Raw genomic sequence first — 15999 nt, forward strand, 5'->3', positions numbered from 1 at the left:
ATAGAACCGGTTCTGTGAAGCAAGCGACACTCTGACACACTGAGTGACACTTGGACTCATCAAGGGTCCGCCTATCTATCTGACACATGTAGACCTCCCTGAGCCTGGAGCACGTCAGTCCTCAGCGTCATCACGTCATCTGGGATGGGGGGCTGTTCATGTTCGTCTGTAATGTTTGATTTGATTGTCCAACAAAAACATGTTGTCTTAAGTCTCAGCGGTATTCATTTCTTACTGCATTTTTACTGGCCGGTTGATTGGCGGTTGCTTGACTGTTTGCTTGTGTCCCATGCCGTCAGATATGTCATACACCATCTGTCAACCTCATCATAGCACCGCTGAGTAGTCGACTGAAGCAGGCCACCACCGTGCAGGGTATAGTAGACGCTCGCCGAGCAGTAAGCCTGGCACAGCAAGTCTGCATGCAGTCTGATACCCGCACACGTACAGCATATTGGGTCATGGCGGTACTGCACTGAAGGAGAGAGAAAGGACTGTCCATGCCATCACACACATCCTGTGCTTTCAGTACAAACACAGAATTAATAACATCAGACAGTAGATGTCTCCGATGACTAAAGTCAGTCAGAACATCAGATATGCAGAAAATTGGCCTCGCCAATCAGGGTGATGTCGGTGAGAGGCGTCAAGCAGGGCTGCACAGCTGCAGCTGGGAGACATTGATTCAGCGAGTGTGTAATGTTTCTGTGGCGATGATGATGATGATGATGCTGCTGCTGCTGCGTGTCCTTGTGTCTAAAGAGTTTATTTTGTCTCCAGAAGGTCTCAACCGCAGCAGAGAGCTGAAGAGTAAGTAACAGCTGAGTCTAGATGCCACGCTGCTGCATTTCCCTTGTTACCTGCTCTGAGGACAGGAAGTCAGCATGGCGCCCCCTGCTGATGTGATGTCACTGCCAGAATCATCCAACCACACAGCAGTGCTTGGATAAACATGAAAACATTACTTTTGGTGAATTACAGAACTGCCTGGAACCCTTAAAAAAGTTTTCAAGAAAATAAAAACTTTTAGTGAGTGAGATAAATCGGACCAGCGTTTAACTGAAGTCGTGTTCCGATGAAATATCACCCTGCAAATCTCTTTAAACTTAGTGGATGACTTGCGTTCATTCTGGTGAATCTGGTGTTTGAGGTGACCTGTTTATGCTGGTGGCTCTTGAGGGCTGCACCAGGAGGTGAGATGAGTGGTGAGCGAGGTGTGGAGACCAGAGGCGGGGTTCTCAACGTCATGAAGGTGGCTCTCTTCTAACCTGGCTGGATCACCATGGTAACTGATGTGGTCAACCTCACCTGGTCCGGAGCAGGTGAGGGTCAGAGTTTCTGCTTCAATCGGCTATAAAAGAGCTGTCCTTTCACTCCTATGAACGCTCCAGGCTCCCAGCTGAGGGAAGCCCTCATTATTCCAGCCTGCTGGAGCCACGTGACCACTAATGAAGACCACACCTGGACAAGAGAACTGATCGTCTCCTGGTGTTCATCACCGTTAAGAATAACCAATAAAGTTGAGGTGATTTGGCCAAACACTGAAGAGTCTCCTCTTCTCCTTCATCCTGCACCGTCACACCTGAACGTCCTTCTGGAGCTGAACGGTGAAGCCTGGTGCATCTAGTCTCAGGTGCAGAGCTGTGGATGTGGGCGGCCCAGAGAGAGTGATGAGCTGATGAATCTGGTTCCTGCGGGGGGCGCCAGCACTCACAGGTCAAGTACATCAGAAACTGATGACCTGACGCTGAAAACGAAGCATTTGTTTCTGCCCCGTTCCTGCTGGGCAGCCATGAGCTGTGCGGTTTGGGATCATTGATTCTTTGTGGAAGTTGATTGTTGATAATTTATTAAAGTTGAAAACTGATCTCTGATATTCTCTTTGCTACGTGTAGCATTGGATAAATATTGGGAAATGGTAGCGGACATGGCGCCCATAAAACAGGTGACCACCTCTGAGCCAATCCCATGACAGAATTGGCCAAACGCTCTCTATATATGGCTCTGGTCTGACTGGCTCTCTGGTGTCACCATGAGGCTCCCTGTCTAGATACAGTTGGCTCCGCCCTCTGTTGCCACATGACCCCTAGAGTTTTCCAATGAAATCCCCCCTGGTGGTTCTTTCCGCTGGTACATTTGGTGAATCCTTCATTGATCTTTATCCTCAGACATCCAGCAGGGGACGCCAGATGGCTCCTCCCCCTCCCTATCGACCACCATCCTTTTGTTTTTTTTAGCTCATTCTTTGTCACCTGACTTCCTGTTCCCATTTTAGTGACTGTTGGTTGATTTCAGGTGTGAAAGGTCAGAAACAAGCTGCTGCTTCATCTTCACGTTTGTGGCTGCTCTTTTCATTTCTCGTCCATGTCCATGTGCTTGACGTGTCAATTCAGAGCCCAAACGTTTGCAATGTGTCTTCCAGACGGTAAAGATGGTAAAAATAAGGAGTCCGCCGCGGCCTCGGCCTCCTCCTCCTCGTCCGCAGTGAAGCCCAAAGTAAAGAACAGCAGCAGCAGCATTGCAGATATCGCCCTCTGTTGGCAGGGTGTGGTCCAACGCCAGGTGAGACTTCATTTTTGCTATTTGAGTTACTGAAGTTCGTTTTAAGTCCAAAACCATCAAATGACACAAGAAATTTCAGGTGAAGAAGTTTCTGGAGTCAAGCTGCAGCCTGCCGGATTTCGTGGAGCGTTACCGAACTCTGTACTTGCGGCTTAAGAACGCCATGGAGGAGCTGTTCGGGCAGCAGACTGCCTTTGTCCTCGCCCTTCGACACGGTTTCTCTGCTGCTCTGGTGCAGCTGTCCATCCTCCGAGCCATGCATGTAAGTAAAGGCAGGTTTAAGTCAGACTTAACTCAGACATGCAAATCAGCTCAGAGACACGGAGGACCTGACTTAAGTAAACCAGGTTTAAGTCTGGTTTCACACCAGCTGTCAAGGCTCAACCTGGTTAACCTTCTGATTCTTGAAAATCCAAAATAAAGCTAAAAGCTGCTAGTTGGACGTGTCTTTCTCTGAACCGGCATGTGATGACGGAGATGATGATGATGAAGGTTGTGTGTGTGTGTGTGTGTGTGTGTGTGTGTGTACACGCAGGTGAGCGAGCGCTTCGCCCAGTACATTGACCAGATGATCCAGGCCAGCAGCAGCATGGTGGCCAGTGTGGACACTCTGGGGAAGCTGCTGCAGTTTCTGGAGCCGATGCTCTTCCTGTCTGGCCTGGAGCTCGCCAACACCTTTGAGCATTTCTACAGGTTGGAAAGCCACAGTGGATAAGCTGCCAGGTGACAGTCTCAGCATCCACAGACATGACAATAAGACCTGCTTGTGACTGGATCCAGGTACTACCTAGGAGACCGGCTGCTGGCTCAGGGGAACGTCTGGTTGGAAAGCGCCGTGATTGATCAAATCGGCAGCTGCTTCCCTAGTCGCTTCCCTCAGCAGATGTTGAAGAACCTGAGCGAGTCTTCTGAATTGCAGCAGGAGTTTCACTTGTATCGTCTACAGCAGCTGGACCGGACCCTGCAGGAGCACGACCAGGTCCAGTTCAAACCAGAGCCAACTCAACCTTTGAGCATTAAACTTCAATGTAGCCTGCCTTTGTTATTCTTTAAAGCCTGTGACCTTTCCTGCTGCTCCTGTAGATGATGCAGGATGAGTGGGTGGAGTCGGAGGAGGAGGCAGACGTCCAAGTTCTGGTCCTGTCTCCGCGCTGCTGGTCTGTCTCCCCACGCTGCTTCTTGGATGAACCTGCCAAACATTTTCCAGCTGAACTCTGCTCCTATCTGAACCAGTTCACCCAGTTCTACACTCACAGTCAGTACCAGTCCACCCAGTCTGATACTCAGGCAGTACCAGTTTATCCAGCCCAAGCCTGGATCTCCTTTTCAACAGCTCATTAAACATGGTTTCGGTTCTGGAGCCACAACAGTGACCAGGTGGTCCCACCACAATGACCTGCAGGCACCTCCAAGCATTGTCTGCTGTGGGCGGGACTTAAATCTTAGACTTGTGTGTTATCAAGAAATGTGTGTAGCCATGTCAGATGACCTGCCCAGTACATTGTGGTGGTTGTAGTTTTCCTGATAGTGTTGTGTGTGTGTGTGTGTGTGTGTGTGTGTGTGTGTGTAGGTCAGTCCATGTACAGTCTCAGTCACTCTCAGCCACGGCGGCTACAGTGGACGTGGCTTGGTCACGCAGAGCTGCAGTTGGGCTGTTGGACACTGCACGTCTCCACACTGCAGATGTTCATCCTACTGCAGTTCAACAGCCAAAAGGTAACACACACACTCACCTAAGCATGTGATATAACAGAGATATAACTGCATGTGGTGTCCACCCACTCTTGTGTGTTTAGGAAGTGAGAGCAGATACTCTGCTGCAGGCGAGTGGCGTGTCTGCTGCTGTACTGTTGCATGCTCTATTGCCTCTCATCGGTGAGAAAGGACTGCTGACCTGCAGCAACCCAGACCACCCCAGCCAGGGTTAGATACACACACACACACACACACACACACACACATACACACACACTATGCACTTCCTCCCCTTTAACTCTTCTGTTTCCTCGCAGCCGTGTTGCGATTGAACCAGGAGGTGGTGTCTCAGAGTCTGGATGGCACCCTGGTGTCCTTCCAACTGCAGCCCAAACAAACATACCTGAATGTGGACGAGGACGCTGCTGGCACGCTGGAGAGGAAAAGGAACTACATTTACTGCCTGATTGTCCACATCATGAAGCAGGAGAAGGAAATGCACATCGACAACCTGGTCTTCAAGGTCAGAGGTTACTGCAAAACTCTAACCCGTACCTCAAATTTAAATTGTCAGTTTCCGTTCTGTGTGTGCAAGGCCTTCAGGTGGGCATCATCAACTCCAGGGAGCACTGGCTGACAGTTCATCCAGTCAATCATGTGGTTCTGACTGGGGTCTCCTCCTCCTGCAGGTTCTAGACTCATGTCAGAAACGTGAAGCCTCCCGCTCTCCAGGTACTGGGCGGTTCAGCTGCAGCACTGGTGATGTCCTGTCCTGCATCATGCACGTCATTGGCAAAGGCTGCGTCCGCCGCAATGAGGACAACCCACACATTGTGGAGTTCCTGCCCGAGGATCCGTCGACACCACAGAAGGGCCAGGCCCAATTTTCCTTCAGCCGGACTGAGATCAGGAAGGACAGCACCGACGCCAGGTGTGATGCGACCTCTGACTTCTGAGGTCATGGCTAAAGTACCAACACTCATGTTGTCATTAGTTTCCTGACTCATCAGCTGAAGCTCTGTTCACCATGTCGATCTAAATCTCTGTTGGCCATCGCACATCTGACTGCTGCACACTCTGATGCGCTCGTCCCAGTTCAGCTCAACTTGGTTACATCAACAACAGAAAGATACTATCAAATTAAATGGTCTGCAGTTATATTTGTTCTTCTTCTGGTGGATAATTCAAATAAAATATGACAGAAGTAAGAAACCTCTCTAGCCCACCACCTTCTTTCTGTTTCCTGTACCTTTGTGAGAAAGTCAAGAATGAGAGGTCAGTTCCTCGCCACCTCTGACTGACGCCATCTCAGGTGAAACAAAGACGAACTAAACCAAGTCAGTTGCTAGAACAAAAGATCACTAAGCTTTTCCCTTTAGTCCCGAAGACTCTTTTAAAAGTACTCACGGTTCCACACGATGTCATCACTGCAGGGGCCGTTCCGTCACTCCTGTGGCTGTGACTCACTGGGGTTTCACACCAGACACCACATTTAAAAATTTTCCTCTTAACTCACGTTGACTTTTCTCATCTGAAACAACACGGCCACGTCCACACCGTGCTGCTAAGACCGGTAACAAGCTAATGCTGTCAGCTAACACGGTACAGGAGTTACTTTATTCCAGCGAGGTCTTTAATGTTGATCTTTTTTGTTGCTCTTTTTGGAAATTGAATGTCTTGCTTACCTCAGACGTCTATCTACCAGTTGACAAGCAAAAGCTGCTTTACTTTGAAACTCTGAGCAGCGTCTTGTGTTTACTAAATAAATACTATACAAATACTACTGTTGTTGTTTAGTAAATTGGCGTATGACGATGTGCATGGTGAGCCGATGGCATCAACCATCCCCAACTCAGCCAAAACACAAAATGTTGAATAAAGGTGTGAATAAAAGTGAATGCTTCAAAGGCAATTATGGCCTCATGAATATTCTTGAATTCATGAATATATTAGTTGTTCTCATAACGATACCAGTATCAGAAAAGCCTCCGATATGGCAAAAAATGCTGGAGTACATGAGTGAGGACCATCTGACACCACGTTTTTGATGCTGCTGAACCAAACAAAGCGACTGTCCTCTGATTTTACTGCGGTAAAGACCAACAACTCGGCGCTGTTTCAGAGCAACTAAGTCAAACATCCGGAAAGTCCCACCAGTAAAATAGTGACGTGGAATGGCCAAGGTTTCAGTTTGGAAAGGCGACGCCGCCCTGTGGAGGTTTAGCACCAGTGATCTTGTCAAGCTTTTTCAGGCGTCACGCCGATGAACACGGCGCGTTCAACAAGGCAAATGAACTGCAGCAGCAACACTGGAAACCAGTTTCAAATGGTTGCCATGAACCTCACAAAGGGCCTTCAGTGGAGATGCCCTCTTTCACTCCTTTGCTCAGCTCTTTGACCTTGTTGTTGCGCCACAGTTGTAAAAATGGCGTACAGTTGATTTGATGGTGGTGATGTAATGAAGTCCTAGAGTTGTGCTCCTGCTCAGGTGTGACTGTCACACTACAACATAAAAACCTCAGTGGCTTTAATTCTCTGTATAGATTCATGTAATAAATGGATAGCAGTATCACCAAATCAGTGCAGGGCTAGAAGTTTACAGCTGGTTAGGTTAAGTGAAAATGTCTCAGTATATTTTAATGCAGTGGTATTGGACCAGTACTCTGTATCAGTAGATACTTGAAGTTCACGTACTGTATCAGAAACTGGAGCATCCCAGTGTTTTCCTTTGAAATAGTGAAGGGAAGTGTGTGTGTGTGTGTGTGTGTGTGTGTGTGTGTGTGTGTGTGTGTGTGTGTGTGTGTTTAACAGTGACGTTGCAGCACCGCGGCTGTTTGAGGATGGAGTTTTGGACGCAGTTCTCTTCTCGATGGGCCGGACAATGACTCAGGAGGAAGTTCGTCAGCTGATGCAGAGGACCATCCAACAGGTCAGTAAAGTTTGTTTCAATTAAGTATCAGGTGACATTGTCAGGTGTGTTTGGGGTCAGACGGGTAAAGTACCGTGTCCCGCTCAGGTTTCAGGGACTCTGAGTCTGGACCTGGACTGGGCTGAACACCTTCTGGTTCACTGTAAGTGGAATATGGACCTGCTCGTGCAGCGTTACACTGACGACCCTGACGCCCTTGTCATGGCGGCTGGACTCAAGTCCCGGAACCCTCAGCCGCCACCAAGCCCCGCCTCCACCTGCCCAGTGTGCTTGGTTCCCCGCAGTTCCACCACAGACCAGGTCCCATCACTGAGCTGCATGCACTACTGCTGCAGGGTGAGCAGTCTGCATGGTACCGGTTGTGTGTTGTAGTGCAGTGTGAGTACGATGGTGTGCCTGTGCTGGAGGGGTGTGTGTGTGAGAGAGACGTATGTGTGTGTGTGTTGCAGTCATGCTGGCAGGAGTACCTGACGGCCCGTATCGAGCAGAACCTAGTGATGAACTGCAACTGTCCAATCACGGACTGCCAGGCCCAGCCCACCTCACACTTCTTCCTCAACATCCTCACTGACAAGGACACCGTTGCCAAGGTAACGCCTGCCCCGCCCACCTGTGTCCTGCTGAACCTGTCGATTGTATAGTTGCCATTGACAGGTTTGAGATGTGAGTGTTGGTCATGCATCTGCTGGGTTCGCTTCCAAAATAATAATTGATTATTGAAAATAAAATAAATACAGTATTAAAATAAAAATTAATAATAATTGATGTCACAAGTCCTCCAACTCCACCTCTTAAAATACGCTGTCACTGACGGTAGAAAACTGAAAGTGTCAGTCATCTCTGAGCTCATCAACAAACTCCACAAACACGCCCTGGTGAGCCCAGAGGTGGAGTTTCACATCTTCTGACCAGCTGAGAGGCTTGTAAAGAGAGTTGCAGCACCTTCTGCTGGACAAATGATCAAAGTCCACCTGAATGTCTTTAGGTCCGGGCAGGGTCTGAGGTCATACCCAGCCAATCACTCTGTAAATTAATTGAGGTTAAATGGCGTCCATGTGACTTGGCCTTTTAATGTCACAATACACCGTCCCCATGATGTGCTCGTATCTCTGTACCATCACAGAGGTGTCAGACCCCAGCATCATGATGAAGTCTGAACTCTTCCTCTGCAGTACGAGAGCGCCCTGCTGCGAGGGTACGTGGAGTGCTGCGCCAACCTGACGTGGTGCACCAACCCGCAGGGATGCGACCAGATCCTATGTAAGGAGAACATGGGCAGCATGGGAACGTGCTCCAAGTGCTGCTGGTCGTCCTGCTTCAGCTGCAACTTCCCCGAGGTCAGACTCTCATGCTGTCTCTCTCACTCTCACACTCTCTCACACTGTCACTCTCTCACTCTCACACTGTCACTCTCTCTCACACTGTCACTCTTTGTCTCACTCTCTCACAGTCACTCTCACACTGTCACTCTCTCTCACACTGTCACTCTTTGTCTCTCTCCCTCACACTGTCACTCTCTCTCACACTGTCACTCTCTCTCTCACACTGTCACTCTCTGTCTCACACTGTCACTCTCTCTCACACACTGTCACTCTCACACTCTCACTCTCTCTCACACTCTCTCTCACTGTCACTCTCTCTCACACTGTCACTCTCTCTCTCACACTGTCACTCTCTCTCACACTGTCACTCTCTCTCACACTGTCACTCTCTCACACTGTCACTCTCGCTCTCACACTGTCACTCTCTCTCACACTCTCTCACACTGTCACTCTCTCACACTGTCACTCTCTCTCACACTCTCTCACACTGTCACTCTCTTTCACACTCTCACACTGTCACTCTCTCTCTCACACTGTCACTCTCTCTCACACTCTCACACTGTCACTCTCTCACTGTCACTCTCTCTCACTGTCACTCTCACTCTCTCACACTCACTCTCTCACACTGTCACACTCTCTCACACTGTCACTCTCTGTCTCACACTGTCACTCTCTCTCACACACTGTCACTCTCTCTCACACTCTCTCACACTGTCACTCTCTCACACTGTCACTCACACTGTCACTCTCTCTCACTGTCACTCTCTCTCACACTCTCACACTGTCACTCTCTCTCACACTGTCACTCTCTCACACTGTCACTCTCTCTCACACTGTCACTCTCTCACACTGTCACTCTCTCTCACACTGTCTCTCTCTCACACTGTCTCTCTCTCACACTGTCTCTCTCTCACACACTCTCTCACACTGTCACTCTCTCTCTCACACTGTCACTCTCTCTCTCACACTGTCACTCTCTTTCACACTCTCACACTGTCACTCTCTCACTCTGTCACTCTCTCTCACACTGTCACTCTCTCACACTGTCACTCTCTCACACTGTCACTCTCTCACACTGTCACTCTCTCTCTCAGTCTCTCTCACACTGTCACTCTCTCTCACACTGTCACTCTCTCTCTCACACTGTCACTCTCTCACACAGTCACTCTCTCTCTCACACTGTCACTCTCTCTCTCACACCGTCACTCTCTCTCACAGTCACTCTCTCACACGTCACTCTCTCTCTCACACTGTCACTATGTCTCTCGCTCTCTCTCTCTCTCGACTGGCTTGTTTTCACCTCACGGGGCTGCTCTGTCATGACCGCCATGTTCATCCTGATGTCCTGACACTGCATCACGGACATGAACTTTTTGACTTATTTTATTGATAAGTGCAGTGCCCATTGTTTAAGGGGCGGGCCCATGATGTCACAAAGAAGTTGTCATTCTGACTGCTGCAGGCTCCGCCCCTCCATCTACCTCACAGATCCAGTTGAGGAGTGGTGGCTAGATATCAGAGCCGTTAGTCAGAATGACTTTGCAGTGTGTGTGTGTGTGTGTGTGTGTATGTGCATATTTTGACTGGCGATGTGGAGGTTGGCACGGTTGCCTCTGAGCAAGAGAGTCCCACATTTGAGTCCTGACGGCCTGGTGTTTCCTCTCCCTGCAGGCTCACTACCCAGCCAGCTGCAGCCACATGTCTCAGTGGATGGATGATGGCGGCTACTATGATGGGATGAGCATGGAGGCTCAGAGCAAACACCTCGCCAAGCTCATCTCCAAACGCTGCCCGAGCTGCCAGGCTCAGATCGAGAAGAATGAAGGCTGCCTGCAGTACGTAGCGCCGCCGCCACCACCACTTGCTCTGATGCTGACATGGTGTTAACTCAGCCCATGTTGCTCTCTCTTCAGTATGACCTGTGCCAAGTGTAATCATGGCTTCTGCTGGCGCTGTCTGAAACCATGGAAACCAACTCACAAAGACTACTACAACTGCTCTGCCATGGTCAGTTCAGTCACGTGACCACAAGTCCATATGTGTATTGACAAAGCTATTTAAACTCTCGCTGACACACAGGGATCCTGATTCCTTGGCCTGTTGGCAGAGGCAAGGCAGTTTTCTTTGTAGCCTGTTTTCCCCACCAGTTTGTCTCCAGGCTTCATGGCATCATAACAACATCCTCTGCCCTCAGAGCCTCACATCGACTGAGGAGAAACTCCATAGAAAACCTTGAACAGGGAAAAATGGGAGAAACCTCAGGGTGAGGAGGGGAGGAGGATCCCTCACCAGGAGGGACAGACGTGCAGGAGATGTTGGTACAGACAAGAAAACAGTTTATAACACAGAATGGAGGAAACATGGAAATGTTAATAACAGTTGAAGAAGGAAGCTTCTGGAAGGGGAGGCAGGGAGAGCAAGCCAGCTTGATGGGGGACTGTATGGTAGACTGGTTCATGGAAGGGGAGGCAGGGAGAGCAAGCCAGCTTGATGGGGGACTGGATGGTAGACTGGTTCATGGGAGGGGAGGCAGGGAGAGCGAGCCAGCTTGATGGGGGACTGGATGGTAGACTGGTTCATGGGAGGGGAGGCAGGGAGAGCGAGCCAGCTTGATGGGGGACTGGATGGTAGACTGGTTCATGGGAGGGGAGGCAGGGAGAGCAAGCCAGCTTGATGGGGGACTGGATGGTAGACTGGTTCATGGGAGGGGAGGCAGGGAGAGCAAGCCAGCTTGATGGGGGACTGGATGGTAGACTGGTTCATGGGAGGGGAGGCAGGGAGAGCAAGCCAGCTTGATGGGGGACTGGATGGTAGACTGGTTCATGGAGAGCAGGCTGGTGTAACAGCAGGGGAAAACTGGGAAAAAGTGTTGGCTAGTTAGACAGTTATGTAGCAAGCTAGTTAACCAGTTAGCTAGTTAGGTTTTTTTTAGTACTTAGCTCGTTACCAAGTTAACTAGAAAATTAGATAGCAAGTAAGCTAGTTAGATTTGAGCAGCAGTCATGGAACAGAGCGTCCTGACTTGTTCATCTGACTGGTGTGAGGCACAGGGCACGAGTGTCTGACAGGCCTGCTGTTGTCGTTGCAGGTGAGTAAAGCAGCACGTCAGGAGAAGAAGTTCCAGGATTATAATGAGAGATGCACCTTCCACCACCAGGCCAAGGTACCTGCCCACCCGCCACACGTCCACCTGTCAGACCTGAGCCAGAACTGAGTTATTGATCAAGTAGATATCCACAACTAGTCACACACATCCTTGAAGGATTAACCAGATGTGTGCTGGTCACACTGAAGCCGCTCCACCCTAGAGCGCCTCCTAGAGGCCCCAAGATTCCCAACCTGATGAAAAGGTCCAGAAACTGGCAGGAGGTGGTTCAGTGATGAATGATGGTCTCGTCTGTACTGGCATTCTTCTTCTGCCACCAACGTTCTCTCTTGTTGTGAAACTGAAGAAAAAGTTTGATTGAGAAAAGTGTAGCGATTTATTTTGAATGTTTTTAGAAAGACACGACGGATGTTGTGTGAGTCGTTGGTGTCTCTGAGCCTCAGCAAGTCACTCTGCTTCATGCTGCAGGACTTCGCCATCAACCTGGAGAACAAAGTGTCATCCATCAACGAAGCATTGCAGATGAAGTCTCTGACCTTCGTCATTGACGCCTGCAAGATGCTTGCTCAGGCTCGCAAGGTAACACGCTCATCCTCGCTGTCATCGCTGCGCCATGCGGCTGTAGAAGGTGTTTGATGTGAACTTCTCCCTGGTGTCCACCTGCAGGTGCTGGCTTACTCCTGCGTGTACAGCTACTACAACCACGAGACAGAGAAAATGGATGTGATGGAGCAGCAGACGGAGGCTCTGGACCTGCACACCAACGCCCTGCAGATCCTGCTGGGTGAGACCGTCACACATGTCCACTCTTACTAGTCGCTGTCTTTGACCCGCGCACCTGCCTATCTTTAACATGATCTTTTGTTCTTAAGAGGAGACTTTGCTGCAGTGCACCGACCTGGCGTCATGTGTCCGGCTGCTCAAACCCGAACACCTCAACACGGGCCTGGAACTGATCCGGCGCATCCAGGAGCGCCTGCTGGCCATCCTGCAGCACTCCACCCAGGTAACGTGTGCTACATCCAGTACTAGCATCTATGCTGCTGTGCTATCGTTGGCAGAACTGACGTTCCTTTACTTGAGGTACCCAGAGAACAGAGTCCTGTAGTCTCCGTTTGAAATTCTTCTCAAGCAAAACTATGTAAGTATTGGAAGTAAAAGTACTTCTCCACATTTCGTGTGCTCAGAATTCAGTTCTCCAACCATCGACATTAACCACGGTACCAGAACGTGTTCCAATTGTGCTGCTGTGATGAACATAGAGGAGTAAAAGTACGACCACACCTATGTATGTGTGTGTGTGTGTGTGTGTGTGTGTGTGTGTGTGTGTCCATAAACCGAAGACTGCTTACATCAGGGCTCAGAGGCGGGGCTATAGTGACAAACGGTGCCACCGGTACCAGCCAGAACCAGCACCACTGTAGTCAATCTTGATGTGTCTGTCTTTGTCCAGGACTTCAGGGTGGGTTTTCTGTCTAAAAGCCAGGAAACTGAATCCACGCAGGCATCCGATGTCTCCAATCACAGTGACACCAACAAAGGGTGAGTACAGCGCTCGGCGTCCGTCAGAACCCGCTCAGCTCAGTCCAGACTTACCACTTGTCTTGTGTCTGCAGGCCCAAGTCTGAGCGAGCATCTGAGTCTGGAGATTCGGACAACAACAACTGTGCTGGTGAGGAGGGTGGCGAGGAGGTGGAGGACGAGGATGATGAGTATGATGAAGAGTATGTCCCCGAGTGGCACGAGGACTACGACGAAGACGACATTGATGAGGATGATTTCTTCTCGGACGATGATGAGTCCGAGAACCTGGAGAGGGACTTCAGCCCTTTTGACTGAACCGGATACAAAAGTCTCACAGCAACGGTCAAGAAGGGACGAGCTGGACTTCACCACAGCTCCGCCCCCTCTCAGCACCGCTGACATCATCTGAGGATGCAGGGGACAATAGGACACTCCGGAAACCCCCTCCCCAACACCACTGCACTCACTTTTCCACTCTCTCTCAACCTCGTTTTCATCCAGTCACAATCCGACCACCGCCGCCACTGTCGCCGTCAAGAAGAAGAATTGCAGCAAAGTCTGAACTCTTGCTTTCCTCCTGAGCTGTTAGGACAAGTCAAAGATTCTGTTTGGCTCGACTGTCAGAAGCCAGTTTGAACTCAACCAGTGTGAACCAGCTCCCTTAGTTTATTTGGAGATTTTTTTACTTTTTCACTTTAAAATTTTAAATTCTGGTTCCAGATGTTGATTTTAAACTCTTTCTCGTGCTGATGAGATCTGATGGTTCCCAGACGTGAATGCCTCCATAGCGAATCTCACCTCCTGGTCCGTCTCCACTGGTTATGGTTCCAGAACACCAGGGCCCTGGTGGTGTTTATTCTCTCAGAACAAATGTGTGTTTGGGAAAGGGCGTCGTTCATCTGCAGCCTCGTGATGTTTTTGTAACTCCGTTCTTCCTCTATCGTTTGTTCACGTTCTGCCTTGACTTGCTCTGGCGGCGACAGCGATGGCGTCAGCAGCGTTCGTGTGAGATTTAAAAATGTAACTGTTCAGTTTTGGTGTTTGAAGGTTGGATGTTTCTCTGTATCTGAAGACATCGCGTTGACTTTCACTGCAATAACGCTTGCCAAGCCCCCCCGCTCGCCCACCGTCTTCAGAAGGATGTCAGATCAAGTTTTGTTGTGGAGAAAATCTGATGTTCCTGCTGTAATTTTGAGAGAACTTATATTCATATTATTAATGTTCTATGATGGTCTTTCTGGTTCTTTGTTGAGTCAAGCGACTTCAACCAGCAAACTAAATAAAAGGCTTTTTCTGCTACACCGGCGCCGCCTCTGATTCACGCTCAAACACTGCCAACATTCCATCAGTGTGTTTAGGTGTTTCTACTCTGTTAGTGTGGATTATAGCGTGTGTGTGTGTGTGTGTGTGTGTGTGTGTGTGTGTGTGTGTGTGTGTGTGTATACACGTGCGTGTGTATATACTCGTGTGTGTGTACAGGTGTGTGTATATTTTATATAGGCACATGTATTATACATGTGTTTATATGAATATGTGCATTTGTACTGTATATATGTTTGTATATATATGTGTATATATATGTGTCTGCACATACTGTATGTATGTATGTATATATATATATATATATATATATATATAATTTATGGTGGAACATGCTATTTTCATTAATTGCTCAGTAACTGACCCTTATTTACACATTCAAGAATACACTGTTAAAGAAATTACCATATTTCAGTATACTGCATGTGAAAGTTCAGAAATTTTGATGTGGGCTTTTATGATACACCGGTGCCCCATCAGTGTCTCCCCTGCCATCATGTTATTGAAAGATTTTGTGGTATTAAAAACATATTGCTTTGAATCTTTTGACTGTTTCCTGTCATTCTTAGGAAGAAATGACCACATATTAACTGTTTTATTTATTCCATTACAAGAGGATTCGAGGAAACAAAAATAAGAAATATTTCACCCAACAAAACCAGCAAACCTTAACATTTAACTGGAAAATTTCCCATCTGGGGCGGCCCGGTGGAGCAGTGGTCCTCCCTGTGGCCCCCCAGCAAGAAGGTTGTGGGTGGAGCAGTGGTCCTCACTGTGGCCCCCAGCAAGAAGGTTGTGGGTGGAGCAGTGGTCCTCACGGTGGCCCCCCAGCAAGAAGGTTGTGGGTGGAGCAGTGGTCCTCACTGTGGCCCCCAGCAAGAAGGTTGTGGGTGGAGCAGTGGTCCTCCCTGTGGCCCCCCAGCAAGAAGGTTGTGGGTGGAGCAGTGGTCCTCCCTGTGGCCCCCCATCAAGAAGGTTGTGGGTGGAGCCCCGGCTGCAGCACGGGGTCTTTCTGGGTGAGTCTCCATGTTCTCCCTGTTCCTGCTGGGTTCTCTCTGGTACTCCAGCTTCCTCCACAGTCCAAAGACATCAAGAGGGACCAGGTTAATCCAGACTCTAAATTGACCGTAGGCGTGGCTGGGAGAGCCAATGGTTGTCTGTCTCTATGTGTTGGCCCTGCCATGGACTGGTGACCTGTCCAGGGGGAAGGCTGCTGGGATAGGCTCCACCCCCACCACCCTCAACAGGAGGAGAGGAGGAACATGGAGGGATGGATGGGTGATGATGGATGAATGGATGGCGGATGATGGATTGATGGATGGCGGATGAATGAAGGATCGATGATGGATAGATGATGGATGGGTGGAGGGATGGGTGGATGATGGATGGATGGATGATGGATGGGTGGAGGGATGGGTGGATGATGGATGGATGGATGATGGATGGGTGGAAATCTCCCATCTGTAAATCCAAATTCACTAACAGCACGAAGTGACTCAATAAGGACAGAGAAGACTGTTTGACAAATGCTATTCAATAAA

General features: G+C 49.3%; 1 protein-coding gene across 6 annotated transcripts in view; it reads left to right on the forward strand.

Annotated features, from left to right (window-relative positions):
* Positions 1 to 14723, forward strand: part of cul9 (cullin 9) — a 45433-nt gene extending 30710 nt beyond the window's left edge. For 3 of the 6 annotated variants that reach the window (XM_086179919.1, XM_086179921.1, XM_086179920.1), the window contains 22 exons: positions 781 to 810; positions 2423 to 2562; positions 2642 to 2824; positions 3098 to 3255; positions 3343 to 3541; positions 3646 to 3817; positions 4133 to 4278; positions 4359 to 4485; positions 4575 to 4780; positions 4947 to 5188; positions 7069 to 7186; positions 7274 to 7522; positions 7636 to 7776; positions 8359 to 8523; positions 10180 to 10343; positions 10422 to 10515; positions 11597 to 11671; positions 12083 to 12193; positions 12281 to 12398; positions 12487 to 12620; positions 13068 to 13156; positions 13231 to 14723. In XM_086179919.1, the coding sequence (XP_086036045.1) occupies positions 781 to 810; positions 2423 to 2562; positions 2642 to 2824; positions 3098 to 3255; positions 3343 to 3541; positions 3646 to 3817; positions 4133 to 4278; positions 4359 to 4485; positions 4575 to 4780; positions 4947 to 5188; positions 7069 to 7186; positions 7274 to 7522; positions 7636 to 7776; positions 8359 to 8523; positions 10180 to 10343; positions 10422 to 10515; positions 11597 to 11671; positions 12083 to 12193; positions 12281 to 12398; positions 12487 to 12620; positions 13068 to 13156; positions 13231 to 13453 (3284 nt within the window). In that variant the 3' untranslated portion in view covers positions 13454 to 14723. The remainder of the gene's footprint in view (positions 1 to 780; positions 811 to 2422; positions 2563 to 2641; positions 2825 to 3097; positions 3256 to 3342; positions 3542 to 3645; positions 3818 to 4132; positions 4279 to 4358; positions 4486 to 4574; positions 4781 to 4946; positions 5189 to 7068; positions 7187 to 7273; positions 7523 to 7635; positions 7777 to 8358; positions 8524 to 10179; positions 10344 to 10421; positions 10516 to 11596; positions 11672 to 12082; positions 12194 to 12280; positions 12399 to 12486; positions 12621 to 13067; positions 13157 to 13230) is intronic. The other 3 variants (XM_086179916.1, XM_086179917.1, XM_086179918.1) reach the window with 3 other exon arrangements.
* Positions 14724 to 15999: the final 1276 nt, after the last annotated feature.

Source organism: Aulostomus chinensis, chromosome 16, assembly GCF_037954235.1.
Source record: "Aulostomus chinensis isolate RoL2024-O1b breed Wild chromosome 16, RoL_Achi_v1.0, whole genome shotgun sequence".
Classification (NCBI taxonomy): Eukaryota; Metazoa; Chordata; class Actinopteri; order Syngnathiformes; family Aulostomidae; genus Aulostomus; species Aulostomus chinensis.